This window comes from Myotis davidii, unplaced genomic scaffold (genome assembly GCF_000327345.1).
Source record: "Myotis davidii unplaced genomic scaffold, ASM32734v1 scaffold225, whole genome shotgun sequence".
Lineage (NCBI taxonomy): Eukaryota > Metazoa > Chordata > Mammalia > Chiroptera > Vespertilionidae > Myotis > Myotis davidii.
Genome location: NW_006296222.1, coordinates 1,461,891 through 1,482,500, shown reverse-complemented (window position 1 = coordinate 1,482,500; position 20,610 = coordinate 1,461,891). Strand labels below are relative to the sequence as shown.

General features: G+C 39.8%; 1 protein-coding gene across 1 annotated transcript; it reads left to right on the top strand.

Moving 5' to 3' along the window:
- Positions 1-400: 400 nt before the first annotated feature.
- On the top strand, positions 401-9,707 carry NPY1R (neuropeptide Y receptor Y1). Its single transcript, XM_006771056.2, has 3 exons — positions 401-797; positions 7,049-7,898; positions 8,013-9,707. Exons 2-3 carry the CDS (start codon positions 7,200-7,202, stop codon positions 8,469-8,471), a joined length of 1,158 nt encoding a protein of 385 aa, XP_006771119.1. The 5' UTR covers positions 401-797; positions 7,049-7,199; the 3' UTR covers positions 8,472-9,707.
- The last annotated feature ends 10,903 nt before the right edge of the window (positions 9,708-20,610 follow it).

Below are 20,610 nucleotides of genomic sequence, written 5' to 3'. Positions count from 1 at the left end.
TGAAAGAAAAAAAAAAAAGGCAGCCAGACTGTGGGAACAAATCGGACTCAACGCATTTTCTCAGTGGAAAGAAAGGTGGAGTAAAAGGCCAGATTCTCCATCCCATTCGCTTCTTGTGCTTTTTTAAAGTCTTCTCTTCACTTTTAAAATGAGCGGGGGAAACCTCGGCACGGGCGTAAGAAACATTTGAACGTCGCCAGAGAAAGCCAGAAACATACAGTGGCATGTGGTGGCTGTGAACTTCATGCTTCCTCTTCCCGTCAATAGTCAGTAACAACCCCTTTCATTCCTGAGCGGGGCTTGGGCGCCGGGCTTTCCGAGTATAACTTCGGCCACAAGATGGCATCGACCTGAAAACAAAGAAGCGCAGTGGCACCGACTTGTTAATGCCCTGCAAATTGCCTGGCCTCCGCGGCGGCCAGGACCCTGCGGGGATGAGCGCTCACTTCCTCCACATCCCGAGTCTGTGTCTAACCATGTGCGCCTCCGCCGAACAACATGAGGATTCAATTGCATGTCTTTCCGGAATGCCTAGGAAACGCACCCCCGAGGTGCACACCCAAGGTTAGGTGTTTGCGGTGGGGGGAGCTCCGGCGCACTCCGGGGGCGAGTCACGTGACCCGGGGATGAGGTGGAGTTCGGCTTTAAGGGGGCGTCTCTGCTGATCTCCATCAATCTTTAGGATTTGAGCGAGAGAAATACCAGCGGTTCTTCTCTCCCCTCCCTGCTGGCTCCCTTGCATAGCTCTCCTTTTCCCGCTTCGATAAACAGAGGGGGAAAGACTAATCCGACAGAGGGTAAGTTTCAAGTTTACACCTTTTCAGGGACTTAAGAGAAATCGCTCGTTGATGGAGTGAAGGGTGGGAGAGGAGGAAAAAGCACGCGGGAGCCCGAAATGGGCTCCGGGGTCCGAGGTGGGCGCGGAGCCTGCCTTTTTGTTCAGGTCCCGGTGCGGGCAGGTGCAAGGTGCTTCGAGAGACCGGGCAATTCCAGGACTCCGGCCGCGGGTAGGGACGTGGGTACCCGGCACTGGGCGCATCCGCGAGCCGGGCTCCTGAGGATTTCTGGACGGGATCCGAGTTCCCCTCTCCTCGGGTTCTCCGAGGGGGTGGGCAGGTGCCCTGGTGATCTTGCCCGAACCTTGCTCCTCGGCCGCATTTTTCTGGAGCCTCTGCGGGTGGCTGCACTGGAGTTTTCGCGGAGGAGCCAGCGCTTGTATGCTCTGGGGAGAGTGGGTTTGGCGGGCCGTCCTGCTTAGACCCCCTCCCTCGGCACGGGGGGGGGGCAGAGGAGGGGGGCTCCAGCTACTCCCTGGGACAGTTGGGGGTCCCTGCGATTGGGCTGGGATGGAGCCCATCCCCCTGCGTTGGGCCCTCCCAAGCTGACCCTGCGCTCCAGCCCTCTCCCCCCGTTTCCCAGTTCTCATCGTCTAACTCTTTAGCTGCATTGAGAACAGTGATGGTGGGCGCCTGGCTGGGTTGGAAGACTGGGCTGAATGAAGGTGGAGGTGGCTTAGGAATGAATGTCCCTGTGGTCCCCAGGTAGACTGGAGGGAGGCTATGGTTTTAAGGGCTGATGTTGGGCCGCAGAGAACTGACCCAGTGTGGACTCTGCTCGCTTGCTTTTAGTTAGATTGGATGTTTTCTGTTTTGCCAGCCTCTCATCATCATAGGCAGAGTTCTTCCCTAATAGATGTATGGCAGATGTGTGTGTTGGGGGGCGGGGTGGGAGTTAGAAATGAGTAAAACTGGGGGCAATTAACCTAGTTACACAATATAAAAACGGTGGGCGCCTAAGAGCAGGGAGTGTTCTTGGACATCCCCCTTCCCCCCCTTTTTTTAAGAGCTCTCAGATTTGCCATGCCCACCCGCACCCTAGGGGAAAAGGGTAACTGGCTAGGTGGCATACAGGCCTGGGGAAGTGCGGACGGAGCTTGTCTGTCTGTCTGTCTGTCTGTCTCTCGGCTTGGATAGAAACCATAGCTGTCAGTTCCAAGACTCCAGGCTGTCTCCTGATGAAGCAAGAGAGAACAGAAAGCTATCCAGCTCAGTTCCCCACCCATGACTATCCATCAGCGCCTTTTGGTGGGTGACTGTGGTTTATCAGTCTTCCTCATTCTTTTAAGGCAGCTGTCTGTTGAACAAGCCTTCCTTGGAGAGGAAGGAACAGAGAGTTATGTAATTTATGGAGTTAAACTTGCAGTAACTTTGGGAGGCTGCGTGTGCGCGACTGATATTTCTTTTCCAAAACAGATGAGGTGAACAGCCAGTTCTGAGACCATGAACTACATTTATCTGCCGCAGGCTATGAAATGCAGAAAGCTGTGCTTTCAGGTAGTCGCAGCACTAAGAACAGCAAGGAAGGGGGGAAAGGACAGTGTTCTAGTCGGGAAGGAGAAAGAAATGTCCCTTTGGAAAGGGGCTAATTTGCCAACTGGTGAAGTATGTGGTGTCTATTTTGTCTGTAAATGCACATGGCAGCTATGAGATTTAACAATCTTGAATTTTTGCAGTGTCTGTAGTTGCATACCTTATTTTAGAAATATATGTTGGAATAATAAATATTAAAGTATTTTTTGCAAAGGTAATGTATGTAAACCCTTTCTCTCCTAGTATTGTTTTCTGACATTACTTTTTCTTGAAATTATACCAAGCTAGGCTGAAAATATACATTTTACTCAATGGGGAACTGTTTTATCCAACTGGAATGACTACCTAACAATTCACTTAGCAAAGGAGGCTTGCAAATACTTAAAAAATAGTTTTCATTCTCTTTCTAGCTAAGTTAGCTTCTTAGTAGGAACAACGCTATTCCTCACAGGAAATGTCCATCAAATATAAATTTAAAGATATTAAAGTAGAGTTTCAGTATATTTACCTAAAATCACTTGTGCCGTAGCCAGTTTGCTCACTGGATAGAGCATCGGCCTGGGGACTGAAGGGTCCCAGGTTCGATTCCGGTCAAGGGCATGTACCTTGGTTGCAGGCACATCCCCAGTAGGGGGTGTGCAGGCGGCAGCTGGTCGATGCTTCTCTCTCATAGATGTTTCTAACTCTCTATCCCTCTCCCTTCCTCTCTGTAAAAAATCAATAAAATATATATTTAAAAAATAAAATAAAATCACTTGTAAGAAGGCTATCTTTGTAGCCCATACATTGTGATAGTTTAATAAATGTTTGCATTCATTCCCATGCGTATTGAAAATGTCCATTTTTCTTCCTTTCCTCTGCCAACACCCTGGTCTGCACCTTCATTAGCTCTCACCTGGATCAATGCACTAGCTTCTTAATGAATCTCCCTACTTCTCTTCCCTGTTCTTAAGTCTGTTGAAAACAGCAGCTAGAGTAACAATTGTAAAACAAGTTACGTAACTTCACGCCGTTATGGAAGACTCTCCAGTGACTCCTCATCTTTCTCAGAAAAAGTCAAAGGCTGTCCCATGGAAAGGTCCCTACACCATCTGTTCCTCCTCTGTTTACCTTTTCCAGTGCTGTTTAGCACACCAGGTGTACCCCCTTAAGGATTTTATATTCCATCCATATGGGATGCAATCCGTGAGATCTCTTTGTGGCCTCCTCCCATCTTCTCAGGCAAGTGGAGGCCTTTCCTACCACCCAGGAATAATTGCAATTCCCAACAATTCTAGTTTCTCTTCCTTGATTTAGTTTTCTCCATAGCACTTATTATCATCTGGCATAGTTTGTTTGTTTGTTTGTTTGTTTGTTTTTGTCTTTCTCTGCCCACAAGACTAGAAACTCAATGAGAATGTCACAACTGTTTCCACTAAAACCATGTCTGACACAAAATAAGTGTTTATTAAGTATTTATTGGATGAATGAATTTTCTTTTAGAAAGTTTCCTTTTTAACACAAAGTGGAACATTTTTTCCTACATACCTGACCTAACTAAAAAAAAAAAAATCTATTGGCCTTGGCTGGTGTGGCTCAGTTAGTTGGGCATTGTCTTGTTCACCAAAAGGTTGCCAGTTTGATTCTTGGTCAAAGCTTGTGGCCAGGTTGTGTAGGAGGCAGCTGATCCATGTTCCACTATCACATTAATATTTCTCTCTCTCTCTCCCTCTCCCTTCCACTCTCTCAAAAAATCAATCAGAGCCCTGGCTGGTTTAGCTCAGTGGTTAGAATATCGGCCTGTGCATGGAAGGGTCCCAGGTTCAATTCCCACTTCACATGCAGGTGTCCCAACCCCAGTAGGGACATGTGGGAGGGACATGTGGGGGAGGCAACCAATTGATGTGACTCTCTTACATTGATGTTTCTCTCTCTCTCTCTCTCTCTCTCCCTCCCTCCCTCTCCCCACTTCCTCCCTCCCTTCCACGCTCTCTAGAAATCAATAAAAAAAAAATCCTCAGGTGAGGAGTAAAAAAACTAAAATAAAATGGATAAATAAAAATAAAAAAAATTTACAGTCTATTGAATTAGCATCCATTCTGCTTGTAAAAAGATGCATGGAATTCAGCTACTGGTGTTAAGACTAATCCAGAGAAGAACCTGCTCCAATCATGCATCTGCTGTCAGTCAACTCATAATTATCCTTAATCTAATATTTGCAAGGCACTATGAGGTATGCAAAGTACCTACCAAAAAAAGTTTATATTATAATTGAGAGGAACCAATTAAGGATCTGAGGGACTAAATGACACTTTGAAAGATGGGTAGACTTGGATTGGTAATGAGACAGAATAACCAGCAAGAGGAATGACAGAGGCAAAGGCTGTAGATGTTAAAACCAGCAAAGAGCACTATGGACTGTGAAGAGACTGGCCTACCTGGAACAGAGCTCTCAGATGGGGTTATTAGAGCAAGGAGTGCAAAGCAGAAGAGAGGGAGAATGTAGAGGTCTTCAGGCTGAGGCATGTACTCAATAGTTCAAATCTCATACCTGGGTACTCATTCACCTGGTGATACTCAGTGAGAGGGAGCCATGAGAAGTCAGAGAAAAAAGAGGACATAATTTCCTATTCAGCTATTTTCACTTTTAATAATGAGAAAAACTCCATATGTGTAACATTAGAAAACCTAATGTTAAATATCTTGGTAACATGAAGCATGATGCAAAGTTTTCTTGAGTTCTTTTTTTAAATTATTGTATTAAATTGTTGATATGTTTTTACTTATTTCAGAGAGAGCAAGGGAGACAGAGAGAGATTAAACGTTAATGATGAGAGAGAGTCATTGATCGGCTACCTCCTGCATAACCCCTAACTGGGGATCAAGCCCAAAACCTGGGCATGTGCCCTGACCAGAAATCAAATTCTGACCTCCTCGTTCATGGGTTGATGCTCAACCGCTGAGCCACACCAGGCGGGCTTCTTGAATTCTAAGAAAGGCATTTCCAAAGAATTTTTAAATTATTACTTGTTTTTTCAAGGTTTGTTTTCAGAAATCTGGAGACAGGTCATTCTTTCTTGAGAGCAAAATTGTGATTACCACCTAAGTTTAGGAGTCATTACAGGTTGTTGCATAGAGGAGAGAAGAACTGTATTTCTAATAACATTCACAGTTGAAATCATTCCACTACTATTCCTAGTCTTAATACTTTCTCACATAATGTTAGCAACCTTTATTTTTATTACTTTTGTCTTATAAATTCAAGTTGTGGTTGTAAAATAAAAAACACTCCACATCCTAGAAAGCAAAACACTTCAAGTAAAAGTTCATTGGAGACACCACTTAAAAGACAAACATATTGTTGGTTCATTAAATGTCTTATCTTCTTTTTAATGGAAGTAAATCTGCCTGATTTCCTTTATTGTCTTCACATAAGCGAGAAATAAACAAAATTTCCTTTCTTAACATAGGCACAATGGCCTGTTAGTTGACATGAGAAATCTCATGTCATAAATTTACTTAATAATCTAGGATAAATCAGATATTTTTTCAAAAGGAGTTTTTAGTCTTTACAAAACTACGGTCTGTCATTTGTTTTGTTGGTAAAAATGCTGTGAAGGATCAAAATTATAACCAAAATTAGATCCTGCATTGTATCTGTATACAATCTAGAGGGAAGGGAGGATATTTATAAAAATAGAACCTTCGACATCCTTTGAAAGCTTCTGACATATTAATAAACTCATACAATCTTACAGTTAGAAAGAACGTCAGAGCTATCCTACACAAATGCAAGAACCAGAAAGTCTTACAGGTAGTAGTTATACTGTAAACTTGGGTGTATAGACACTTGCTGCATTTGCAGGCAGTTCATTCCATTTGATTAAACATTTGTTCCTCATAATGATGTGAAATTTGTTTTCTTTTAATATAATATACTTCCTTTGGTTCTACTTCTAACTTGTACATTTAGATATAATTTTTGAAGCTCAGTTTCTTATGCCAGATGCTACTCACTCAAATATGAGAAGACTATTCCATTCCTGTTAAGTTTTTTCTGGATTACACATCCTCTGTTCCTTCAACAGCCCTTCATATGACAAGGTTTCTTGATGTCTCACTGTATTAATCATTTCTTTTTTAATATATTTGTGTTAAATAATGTCTGCCTTAAAGAGAAGTTCAGTGTATGGTAGAGCTATTATTACAACTTGATCTCCACAAGAATTTCTATCATAAGGGAAAGGATTAGGTAGTTTTGTTTTTGTTGGTTTTATTTTCTTTGCTTATTTCATGTATTTTTCTTATGTCTTAAGCTGTGCATTAAGTTTGTTGTTATATATTCATATTCTTAGTGTTTAGGAATGTGCTGATAGTACTGTTTATATTAAGATTTTGAACATGAGGTTTACATACACCTTACTAATATACAGACCACTCACTATGTTTTGCTGCAACTCAATGTGTAAGCACATCCAATGAAAAATTTTGAGATTTCTTTTGCACTGTGGCTACTATTTTTTATGTTTTTTTATGTTTTTAAGATACGTCACTGTGGCTACTATTTTTAAAAGATATTTATACAAATTTCATTTTGTTTATTTATTTCAGTGTCCTCACTTTAAACAGTGCTATGTTAGAATTCGTTTTGCCTGCCCTCACTAAAATTAGTAATGCAGTTGGTCATTTTCTCTTTACAGATTGTTCAGTTCAAGGGGATGAAGAATTCAGAATAATTTCGATAAGTGGATGCCAATATGGAGAATAAGAATAAGCTGAACATTTGATCTACTTTGAAGAAACATACTGTCCATTTGTCTAAAGTGGTTGATAATAACCAAACCAATCAAAATGAATTCAACAATAGTTTTCCAGGTTGAAAATCATTCCATCAACTATAATTTTTCAAAGAATAATTCCCAGTTTTTGGCTTTTGAAATGGATGATTGTCATCTGCCTTTGGCCATGATCTTTACATTAGCTCTAGCTTATGGAGCTGTGATTATTCTTGGGGTCACTGGAAACTTGGCCTTGATTGTAATCATCCTGAGACAAAAAGAGATGAGAAATGTTACCAACATCCTGATTGTGAACCTTTCCTTCTCAGACTTGCTTGTTGCCATCATGTGTCTCCCCTTCACATTTGTCTACACAATAATGGACCATTGGGTTTTTGGTGAGGCGATGTGCAAGTTGAATCCTTTTGTGCAATGTGTTTCAATCACTGTGTCCATTTTCTCTCTGGTTCTCATTGCTGTGGAACGACATCAGCTAATAATCAACCCACGAGGGTGGAGACCAAATAATAGGCACGCTTACATAGCTATTGCTGTCATTTGGCTTCTTGCTGTGGCTTCTTCTTTACCCTTCCTGATCTATCAAGTCATGACAGATGAACCACTCAAGAATTTTACACTCGATGGCTACAAGGACAAATACGTATGCTATGATAAATTCCCATCGGAATTTCATAGGTTGTCTTATACCACTCTCCTCTTGGTGCTGCAGTATTTTGGCCCACTCTGTTTTATATTTATTTGCTACTTCAAGGTAAGAAAATTCCTCCCTCCCTCACCATTTCCATTTTTTATCTTCTTTCGAAAGAATTCTTCATTAGATGAGTGGTTCTGTTTGAACTCTCTTATTTTTCACTTCCCTCTATAGATATATATACGCTTAAAAAGGAGGAACAACATGATGGACAAGATGAGAGACAACAAGTGCAGGTCCAGCGAAACCAAAAGAATCAACATCATGCTGCTGTCCATTGTGGTAGCATTTGCAGTCTGCTGGCTGCCTCTGACCATCTTTAACATTGTGTTTGATTGGAACCATCAGGTTATTGCTGTGTGCAACCACAATCTCTTCTTCCTGCTCTGCCACCTCACTGCAATGATATCCACTTGTGTCAACCCCATATTTTATGGATTCCTGAACAAAAATTTTCAGAGGGACTTGCAGTTCTTTTTTAACTTTTGTGATTTCCGGTCTCGGGATGATGACTATGAGACAATAGCCATGTCTACCATGCACACAGATGTTTCCAAGACTTCTTTGAAGCAAGCAAGCCCAGTCGCATTTAAAAAAATCAACAACAACGATAATGATCTGAAACTGCTGTAGCCCATGGTTCCAGCTCACATCTGTTTCGAAACAAGCACAACCGGCAACATATTTTATTGCCTGTTCAACCAAGGAATGGGGCTGAACTCATTGAGGAAAGATGAAGATCTTCCTGTGTTGATTTTCACTGCTTTTCTTATAGTTGTCACAATTGCATTGAGGGGAAAAAAAACACGTATGGACTTTGGAATCTTCTGACAAAAGTTTGACCAGACATCCTTGAAATGCTTTATGTGAATTTATGCATATACTACAAAAACTTTTTATATTGTATTTGTCGGAATGAACTTTCTTTAAAGTATTACTATTAACAACTTTAGAAGCACTACATCTGATATTCTCATTACATTCTTGATTCGATTGTCACTAGATTGGGTGATCCTGATGTAATGATAGGCATCGTGTCAGTCTGTTACAGAGGTGACAGCATGCAAATAGCATCCAGGATATGGAGGTAAAAGAAAGTCTATGTCTTGCATACCTATAGTCTAAAGTCATTCAAGAGTTATTTGTTGTTGTTTTTTTTATTTTAAGCAGGATTTAATTTGCTTCTAATTATCACTTATACAAGTATACTTCTCTGTGAATACAATGGGGGATTGGGCCACCCACAAGAGTTAAGTGGGAAAACAGTTCCCTAAGTTTAAAACTGTTTTGGTACCCAACAATCAAAGGATTTCAAAGTAATTAGTTTGAATTATATTTATTTGAATTGATGGTCAAAGGGTTTTCCATTCTTCACAAACTATTCAGTATTCACAAATTGTCAAGCTTTCTAGCATAAATATACCTGCAATTCAAAAAACATTTACAACTTACAATTTATAAAAACACTAAGTGTATTTACCATCTATCAGTGTCCATATAGTATTTCATTTTTAATTTTCCACGTCCATCTTCAAAAAAAGACACCAAGATACAATGTTAAAAGAATGTTCACCCTGGCTAGCAGGGATAAATACCTGAAAGCTGAAAACACCTCATATAGCCCATGTTGATCTGTAACAACTATGTGGAGTCTTTTAAATAATGCACTATATAGAATCTTAAGTAGTTGTGTCATGTTAATACACTTAATTTCATGTATCCTGTAATCATGATTGAGCCTCAGAATCGTTTAGAGAAAAGATATTTTAAAGAACAAGACATATCTTTGATGTAGTATACACACAAAGTATTAAATGTGTTTATTTTAGAAGGGTAGACATTTTGTTTATTAAAATTGTTTTTGCTTTTCCTGAGTCTCTTTTGTGTTTCTCTGAAACTTATTTTCTTCTTCTTTTTTGTGGTTTTCTTCCTCCTTCCATGGTGTTCCCATAGCATCCTATATCTGCTTGAGAATGAAAGATTTTCTACACTGTTGTATAACCATTGATGGCCCAGTCTTCCTTTGCTTCTTGAAGACAGGACAGTTTTACATGAGTCTATGTCCCCACTGCATCTAGCACAGTGACAGGTACTTAGAAGTTTTTAAATATATATTTCTAAAACACACACGTGAATAAGTAATGACCAAATTCCCTTCTCATTTACGAGCATATTGGCTTTATATCCTGACGTTTACTTGGACTCGTCCTCCTAAGTTCATCTTTACCAAGGAGGTGTTTTCTCTTTTATTAGTTATTTTCCCGCTAAACTAAGCAAAAAGGACAACAGCGTAGATTTTAGAAACTTGAATGATTTGTCATGTAAGTCAAGCAAATAGCAAACCTTTAATATTGAATGTAACCTGAATTCAAATTATGCCCAAGAATGACTTTTAGTTACCTGAACAAGAAAAAAAATTCTAACAAGAACTTTGAATATATAATGAAAAAAATAAAGTTTTTCTTACCAAAACCTGGAATTTAAACTACGTGATGTTTTTCTGCTTTGAGGGTCTAACAGGAAATATTGTCTTTCTCTACTTAGGTGCTACTTGAGAGAAGCCTTAATACATAGGTGCTTTTTTGTAAGCACATTTGCTAAATGGCCATTTCTAGGATTTTCATTCAGCTGTGTAGGCTGCTGATTCCTTAGCTTTACACAATTAATGAACTGAATATCAAATTCTTCTCTTTTATCCAAACCTGTTGACGAACTGTTAGTAAAGTCTAGGGTCCATAACAGATCCATTGTAATTCATGAAGAAATAAATGCCCATGTTAACTACAAGCTATAGAACCACTGGATTTTCATAAATCCAAGAACAAAAGTAAACTATTGACTTACTACAAGAGCATAGTTATGTTTATTCTAACATAAATTTAGGATAAAATGATCAGAGCTAGAATTATTAAACACTTAGTATGTGCTAAGTACTATGTCAAGTCCTTAAGTACCTCTGAGGATGTGTGACTAATATTTGGCCACTTCACATAAGAGGAAACTGAAGCTCAAGTTGAAAAATTTGAGCTACACACTAAGCAACAAGTGGAGCAGAAATCAAATGCAGGTCTGTCTAGTGCAGTGATGGCGAACCTTTTGAGCTTGGTGTGTCAGCATTTTGAAAACCCTAACTTAACTCTGGTGCCGTGGCACATATAGAAATTTTCTGATATTTACAACCATAGTAAAAGAAAGATTTATATTTTTGATATTTATTTTATATATTTAAATGCCATTTAACAAAGAAAAATCAACCAAAAAAATGAGTTCGTGTGTCACCTCTGACACGCATGTCATACGTTCGCCATCACTGGTCTAGTGTGAGTAAATGAATCAATGAGCTGAACCTAAGATAGTTTTAGAAAACATTTTATTTTATGTCTTTACAAGTTACATTATTAGAGCATTAGTGGCCCGGTGCATGGATTCGTGCACATTGAAAGGAAATTAATTAGAAGGTGGCCGATGGGCTGGGACTTGCAAGACGGACTGGACATGCCCTGGAGCCAACCTCCCGCAGTCCCTCCCTGGCTGGCCGCACCTGGGGTGGCACCACAGCTTGAAGGGCATCTGGGGAGTGAGTGGGGTCCCTCCGGCAGGAGGGGTCCCTCGGCCTGGCCTGTGGGGATTGGGCTGAAACTGGCTCTCAGACATTCCCCTGGGGGTCCTGGAGTGCAAGAGTTGCTATAGCTGGGCATCTCCTGCGTTGAGCGTCTGCCCCCTGGTGGTCAGTGCACTTCATACTTACCAGCCAGGTTGGCTGGTCGCTTAGCCAGCGTTATGTATGTATGTGTGTGTGTGTGTGTGTGTATGTGTATGACAATACCATCCACTTCCTTTCTGATTTTAGCTGCCATAGGAAATGGAGTGAGGTGGAAGAGTTGAGAGAAACTGGCCATTATGATTATTTGTTTCCACAATTCCATTTTGAATTGGAGGATTCTACTTAAAAACAGAAGTTGACTATTCATATTAGCTTTATTGTTATTCATATTATTTATTGTTAACTGGATATTCTCATCTCCTTTTTTATTGCATAACCTTCCAAAGAAATATACATATTATATTGAATGCATATTATACTGTAATTTCAAAATTTGACAGCCAAATGCATATTTTCCCAATGAAATTGTTTCTCCACACACACAGCAAAAGTGGTAGAAGTGGTGGATTTAAGCTGGGGCTATAAGGATAACTTGGGCCTTGTTCCTTCACTGCAATTCAGTGAGTCTATGGGCACTGCTAAGTCCTTCATCACAGCCAGGCCTGCTTTTCTCAGCAATTTAGGATTCTGCTGGAGAATGTATTGTTCGGTGAGACACGAATTCTTTCACAGGTTCCTTATTTTCTTCATCTACTTATCCCGCTGGTCCATCAAACACCACGTTAGATTTAAGAGTCTGAAGCCTTCCAGCTTTCTAGGGCAAATTAATAAGATTTCCTAGATTTCTTTCATTTAACGATTCCTTCATTACATATTTGTGTGTAAGTGTGTGCAACACATTGCATGGGTATGAATACATACACAGAAATGTATAATTCAGCAATGATTTATTGCTATTCATTTCCTGACTTCTTATAAAAACTATCACCTATATAGCACTACAATAACTGCCTTATAAAGAACTACCATTGTTTTCCTCATTTCACAGAGAAGGAAAATGAGGCATAGAGAGGTTATGTAACTTGTCCAATGTCACGGAGCTCCTACATGACACCCAGGATTTAAATCCAGGCCATTTGGTTTCTGACCAGGAGTCTTTAACCTACACTGAAAACCTTCCCAACATGCCATACTGCCTGAATTCCCAAACCCTCCCCCGCCAATCTTTCCATTATTGGAACACCTCAGAACCTCAATATGCAGTCCAGGCCTGCCCCAGTTCTAATCAATCGCAGAAGGGTGAAAACTAGATATTTTTCAAAGCTGTCCTCTGAGTTCTAACACAAATTCCTAATTATGGCAATTTAGGCACAGCTGCAGTATCGAGACACAGATCTCTGCCACCCAAGGATGATCAGTGCACACTTGTATTCCTTTTCTCCAGTTTTCTATCTCCTCTGCCTTCCTGGTTTCTACAATCTCTAGTTTTTCTGGTGTCCTAGCCAATGCCTAAGTCAACTTCTAGGATTATTTTTCCAATAATGTTGGATGCTGATCCACCCTGGCTGTTTGAGGCAGTCCCTGCAGGGATGTAAGAGGACAATCGGGGGAGGAACCTGGCTAGGAGAAGAAAGGTTGTTTCCCCAGGTGGGGATTTTTATCAGTAAAACCCCTTAACTGAGTGTCAGAGGGGTGGCTGGTCACTTTGATCTTTGCTTGGAGTGACCTCCTTCAGTTACTTCCTTGTAGCTTAGTGGAACAATAGAGTAACCTTTGAATGGAGATGGGAAGCCCCCTGGCCTTTTGAATAGAATGAATAGGATTGGGACCAAATAGTATAAATACAGATGTTAGATGACAATAAGAAAAAGAACCTGGCTATGATGATCACCTGAACACTGCCTCCGTGCCATTCCGTGCCATTCCGTGCCATTCCGTGTCATTCCTTCCTCGCCGACTCCGTCCACACCTTGGGGAGCCCTTGGACCCGCTGGGGCTGGACCCCAGCACAATAAGTGGGTAGGGTTTGAAAACTAAATGGTTCTTACCAGACTTCCTTTTTTGAGCCATAGTATTACCCTACATGGTCTCTTACTCTAGCCCTGACTGTGGAAAATAGTATGGAGTATTTCTTTCCTCAAGAAATTAACAATAGAATTACCATATTGTATGGTAAATGGGAACATGGGCCCCTTCCCATGCTCCAACTCCCCCTCCCACCTTGTGGGAAGTACAGTGAAGGCCATCTGCAATCCGACTGTGAGACCTTGGGAACCTGGCCAGGAGAAGGGCCAAAGAGAAACTGCTTCTAGGTGGGAGCGCGGATTGTAAACAGCGCATGTTTTGATCTTACACAGGCCTGTCGCCTCCATCTGCATGCCCTGTTTTTCTCTGTTTTCTGTATTCTGTAAAACCTGGTGTTGGGAAAGTCTGGGTGGCTGCGAAACAATAGCACCGGCCAGCCACCCCAGGTGCAGCCCTTCCACAAGCCAGACGGGACTTAGCCGTTCAGCCTCGCCAGTGGCAGCCGGTGTGGTGGTAAATTTGACTGGTCGGCCATCGCCTGTGCACTTGTAAGTCCAAATAAATGCATGTCTTTCACAGCCAGTCCTCTGGTTATTTCTTTGGGAATCCGGGAATGATATGCTGAGGTTTTCTGGGACCGCAGCACTTTGCAGAACACGTATGATCCGGTAATCCCACTTCCGGGCACATATGCAAAGGAAATGAAATCAGTATCTCAAAGAGATATCTGCACTCCAATGTTCATTGCAGCATTATTTACAATAATCAAGGTATGGAAACAACTTAAGCGTCCATCAATGGATAAATGGGTAAAGACGCGATATATAAATGGGATATTATTCTGCCTTAAGTACAAGGAAATCCTATCATTTGTGAAAACATGGTTGAAGATTGAACCTGGAGAAAATTACATACTAAGTGAAATAAGCTAGGCAAATTGTTCATGGTACCACTTTTATGTGGAATATTTTTTAAAAATGAATTCATACAAATGGAGAGAAGAAAAGTGATTGCCAGGAGCTGCGGGGTGAGGGGAATTCAGGAAGAAGTTAGCTAAACAGTATATAAATTTTCAGTTTAAGATGAATTAAGTCTGAGTATAACTTGGTGACTATAGCTGATAACACTGTATTGTACAATTAAAATTTGTTAAGAAGCACTGGCCGGGTAGCTCAGTTGGTTAGAGTGTTGTTCCGATACACCAAGGTTGCAGGTTCAATCCCTGGCACATACAAGAAGCAACCAATGAATACATAAATAAGTGGAACAACCACTCTCTCAAATCAATACATTTAAAAATTATATATAAAAATTTTGCTAAGAAAGGAGATCCTCAATATTCTGACAAAAAAAGAAAGGGAAATAAAGTGATAGATATGTTAATTCAATGGGGGGATCATTTTACAATGTATACATATATTAAATCATCACGTTGTACATTTTAAATGTTACAATTTTATTTATACCTCAATAAAGCTGGAAAAAAATAAACCCAAGTACTAGTATCTAGACTTTATTTAGAATACTGTTAAGAAAAAGGAAGAAAACTTAATAGAAAAATGGACCAAATATTTGAACTTCACAAAAAAAAGAAAGTGTCCCTCAATATGAGTTGTTCAGTGTCATTAGTAATCAGGAAAAGGCAAACTAAAACTATAATGAAATACCATTACACACCTACAAGATTGGCTAAAATGGCAATAGTGTGGGTTGCTGGTAGGACTGTAAATGGGTATAGCCACCTTGGAAAACAGTTTAGAATTAGCTGGTAAGGTTGAAGATGTGTATATCTTATTATCCTACAATTTCAACCCCAGGAACAGAATTGACAAAATCTATTGCCCATTTGGATCAGAATATATTAAGGGTAAAAGAATGTCTATAGCATTATTGTTCTCAATTATCCCAAATTAGAAACAATCCAAATACCCACAGATGGTAGGATGGATAAATAATAATAGTATATTCATAGATTGGAATATTTTATAGCAATAAAGCAAAATAAATTCTAACTCTATTCCAAATCTTCCACAGCTAATATTGAACAAATGAAAATACACAAATGGTAATGCATTTTGTATGATTCTACTCATATGCTTTCCAAACAAACCACAAAACTAAACTACATTTTTAAAGATGCACACATAATTAGGGAAACTACCAAGAAAGTGATTACTGTAAAAGTCACAGCAATAGTTACCTCAAGATGGAAAGGAGCAGGATCTGGAGGAAACAGTGAGGTAGATGATGCCTCAGACTGTAACATATTTTATTTCTCATACTGGGTGTTCTCTTCATAATTATTCATCATGCTCTTCAATGATACCTTATGCCCTTTTCGATATAAGTGTAATGTTTCACAATTTTGAAAAGGCTAAAAAAATAGCTGTGTATGGGGCCAGGTAGGTGCTTAAAGCATTGGAGGGACCGCTCTGTAAAGAACATATTTTCTGGCCACTGTGCTATACATCTAAAACTAATGCAGAATGGTCTTGAATGTAGACTATAATTGAAAAGAAAAAGAATTTTTAAAAAGCCTGCTGAAGCAGAAAATCTTGTACAAATACCATTGCTTAAATAAATATATATTTATATATAAATAAATATATATATTTATTAGAAACTACTAATGTGTGATTTTTTTTATTGTCATGTGGTGGGGAGTGGTTGGTGATTTTGAGGCTGCTTTTTCAGTTACAATAAATGCACCTGGAAAAACCCAACTCTGAGTGGTAACAGAGAAGATACCTGTCCATATTGTAGCTTGTCAGCACTCTTCCCAAACTCCCACTTCCAGATTTTTCTCAGTTGCTTCTGGTCATTGTATTGCTGAAGCTCTGTTTCTTTCTGTTCTACTTCTTCTCCAAACAGGCCCTACCTTCATTCTCCAAGGGAGTGCTACCACAAGGGTGACCACGGGGAGCAGATGGGTGGAAATTAGACATCAGTCTTGTGTTCCTACACTGTTCCGCTTCTACTTCACTGGGTGTTCTCTTCATAATTATTCATCATGCTCTTCAATGATACCTTATGCCCTTTTCGATATAAGTGTAATGTTTCACAATTTTGAAAAGGCTAAAAAAATAGCTGTGTATGGGGCCAGGTAGGTGCTTAAAGCATTGGAGGGACCGCTCTGTAAAGAACATATTTTCTGGCCACTGTGCTATACATCTAAAACTAATGCAGAATGGTCTTGAATGTAGACTATAATTGAAAAGAAAAAGAATTTTTAAAAAGCCTGCTGAAGCAGAAAATCTTGTACAAATACCATTGAACTTGAACAGCATAAGAATTTGGGGAAAATAATTGAAAAGACTAAATCACATAGGTTTGGCTTAGTAATGAAATGCCATTTGCACTGGAGTGGGGAGTGGTTGGTGATTTTGAGGCTGCTTTTTCAGTTACAATAAAACATTTCAGACAATAATCACTAGAAATTAGAGAATGACAATACAGCTTTGCTGCTGGTGAAACTAACAATGAAGAGCCTGCAGGTAAGGCATGGTGAGGGAGGCTTTAATTAATCAGCATGCTTATTTTAGAATAAAGGACTCTCCCACCACTTCCTGTGTCCAGAGTCTATTATCGATATCTCTATGGGTGACATATCTTCCAAGACCCCGCTCCTTTCTTTATATGTTGTCTTGAATATTTAGGAAAGGGTTTGTATTTAGCTCTGGCTGATTCTCACATGAATCTTTCAACAAGAAGTATCCAATAAAAAAGGATAAACTAATGGATTCCTACTAAAATATAAAAAATAAAATCATGGGCAGCATGGTAACAGATTTAGTCATAAATCCAGGCGCTCACTATGTCAGGACTAAAGCATATTTACACATTAAATGAGGACACTGTGAACAAGTACACAGAAAATAGAGCTATCAACAATAATATAAATGAAAACCAGCCCTTATCTAATTTGACACTTAGAGAATCCTCCACCCTTCATCATCCAGGGAAATAGAAAAAGAACTAAATGACAAATAGAGGTGTTCTTTTCAGCACCTCTAGATGATTTTTCCTTTTAATCTTTATTCTGATTATTGGGTCATGGTTCAAACAAAAGATGACTTTTCTGAAATAAGAGCAGATTTTAGCTCTTTAACCCAGTGCAAAGCCAACACCTACTTATCACTTAATACCTGTCAAGTGCCTTACATATATGATTGCCTTTAATCCTCATAAAATTTCATATCATAGGCAAGATTATTGCCTCTCCCCCCCCCCCCCCCCCCCAATCTTTAGCGGAAGAAACTCAGGCTCTGAGAAACTGAGTATTTGCACACAGCAAACCAGAGTCAGAAGGCAGTCCCAGGAGCCTGATTCCAGAGGCCACAGTTAAAGCGCTACATCATATGAGATGACAACTGCCCTCCCTTCATCAGAAAGTCTCAAGAGACCCCACAGAACTTCCTGGCACTTCTGAAAACGCATTGAATGTGCTGCTTTAGCGACAATCCGTAGAACAGTGCCTGGGCAGCGTCCTTCACATCTGGAAGAAATTATGGCAGCTTTTAGAAGCACATGATTCATTCCCAGAAATCTTATCCAGGCAATCTATTACAGCAGATAAAGGATCAGAAACATTTCTAGAGGTCTGCAGCAATGGCAAGATTTTCAATTGTGAAAGCATCAGAACACTTACTGTTGTCTCATCTGCTACTCTGCCTTCATCCCCCGAGGCTATGTTCCCACGTGCCTCATCACTGCACTTTTCACATTAGATGCCATTTGTTTAGGTTTCTCTCCTCTCTACTAGATTTTGAAATCCAATAAAGCAAGGAACTTCAAATTCTTATATTTCCAGGACAGAATCTGGAATGTAGCAAACACAGTAAATATTTCTAGAATCCAGGATTAAGCACTAATGTAATGCGTTAGGTGCTATAGGAGATAATTTTTTTTATGTTATCACATTTATTCCTCACAAGAATTTAACAAAGTGAAATACTCATATTAGCCTTATGCTTAAGCATATAATTAGAGGCTCATGTTTAACTGCAGATAACTTGCTCAGGGCCATGTAGGCATTAATGGTGAAGTCGGAATTTGAATTCAACACTGTCCTATTCTGGAAATTTCCCTTCTCAAATTCTGTACTGCCTTGTTCTCATGCCTTGAAATTAGTAACTTTTATTAGGAAAAGTTGATCATATTTAACTAGTAGACTCTCTTTTTATACAGCTTTATGATCATTTTCACTGTTTTGGCTAGCATGTATTAATATTCCTTTTGAAATAGCTTTAATTTTCTACATGGATAATTCCTTAAGAGTTAGACCTCTTAGCCCCATTGTAACCCTCTTCTGTGTCCGCATATGCAGAGACATGAAGAATGCTTGTCTTTCTGGATTGCAAAGACTGAAGAGCTGAGTAGCAAAGGCAAGTTCCTGTTAATTGTGTGTTAGATAGTAATATAGAATGGCAGTGGAGTTACAGAAAACACAAATTATTCTTCTGAGTTATAGCCACTTCATTTTTAATAATTACACTATAATCCCTAGCTATTTAAGGAAACAGAGATTGATTGATACAAAAGAACACTCCAGTTTGAGGCAAGAAGAAAATGAAAGCTTTTCATCATTTTGGAAGGCTGTAAAGATAGTGACAGACTTTGTAGGTGTGGTTGCATCTAGGATTAGCTGTTTTTATTAAAGTTATTTTTTTCTATACAGTTTGCTTCTGTATTTTGTTTTTAATGAGAAGTTAAAGGAACATTACCAGAGCTGTGGGAACAATTTCACACTTCAAGTAAGGACTTGGGGAAAACATCCAACTATGTATTTGAAATAAAACACCCTACTCATTCTGGATTTTTTCCAAAACTCAGTCACAATAATGTGAACTTTTGAGAACTATAAAACAGTTCTCTTTAAGGTGATAAAATTAAAAATAAATTCAAAGAAAAATGCTTACCAAGAATTGCTTACCCATAGCAATTCATGGGTTCTGAGGTTAAATTATTTCTGTAAATAAAGCCAATAAAATTATGACATTGTCTAACCATTAGGACAAGATTTAGCCAAGAGCGTTAATGGGTTCTTTTTTTTCTATTATCCCATTTACTTCCTGCTCAAACCATAAAACACGAAAGTATAAGAAAATTAAGTACAGGCCTTAATTAGGAAGGACAGAATTAGGAAGGCAATTAGGGAGGCAGAAAAATTAAACCATTTATTCTGGGAGATAATGAATTACCCATGATTGGGGCTATAAAAGCAGAGAGTCGACAACCTCCATTTAGGATATAGTGGAATATTGAGGACTAAGTCATAATTAAAGTCTTTTTCCATATCCAAAGATCTGTGATTCTAATGCTCATTTGTGCTCATGGCTTGTACTTCCCTGTTCTGAGGCCATCCTACCCTCTCTTAGTTTAACTTTAAAAATATATATACTGTTGAAAGTATTACATATGTCCCCCATTTCCCCCCATTGACCTTTCCAAGCCTACCCCCACCCGACCCCACCCCCATCCCAGGCCTTCACCACCCTATTGTCTGTGTCCATGGGTTATGCATCTATGCATACAAGTTCATTGGTTATCTCTTTCCACCCTCCCCTACCTTCCCTCTGGGGTTTGATACTCTGTTGGGTGCTTCTATGCCTCTAGGTCTATTTTTGTTCATCAGTTACATAGTTTCACTTTTTAAGAACAGAATTCACTGTCAGCCTTTGACTCCTGCCTGGCTGGAAACCATACCTCTGGGCCCATGAGCACCTCTGTCCAGATGGCAGTTTAAAATGGAGTGGAGAGCAAAACTACCTCTGTGCTTGCTCTTAGAATTCTATCCAGAGATTACCTGCCCTGGTCCTCCTTCAGTCCCGATCCACTTATCTATCTATAAACATAGCTAGTGAGAGGAGGGTTGGGAATCAAGGTCTGGCTCCAAATCCCATGTTCCTATTGCACCATATAGCACCCATTATCCTAGATGTTTGGCAAGTGAGCAGTGGAATTTCAATTTGCTGCTGCTTGTGCTCTGGCTCAGCTCGAAGCCTGGCAAAGTTGCCTTGCCTAGAGTGTGCATAGGTCAGGGTCATGGCCAAGCCAGGTTTTCACAGCTGAAAGGATTCTCTGGCCCATCATCCAAGCTATCACTGATGTCTTCAGGGTATCAACTGTGTCCTTTCAAAGAAG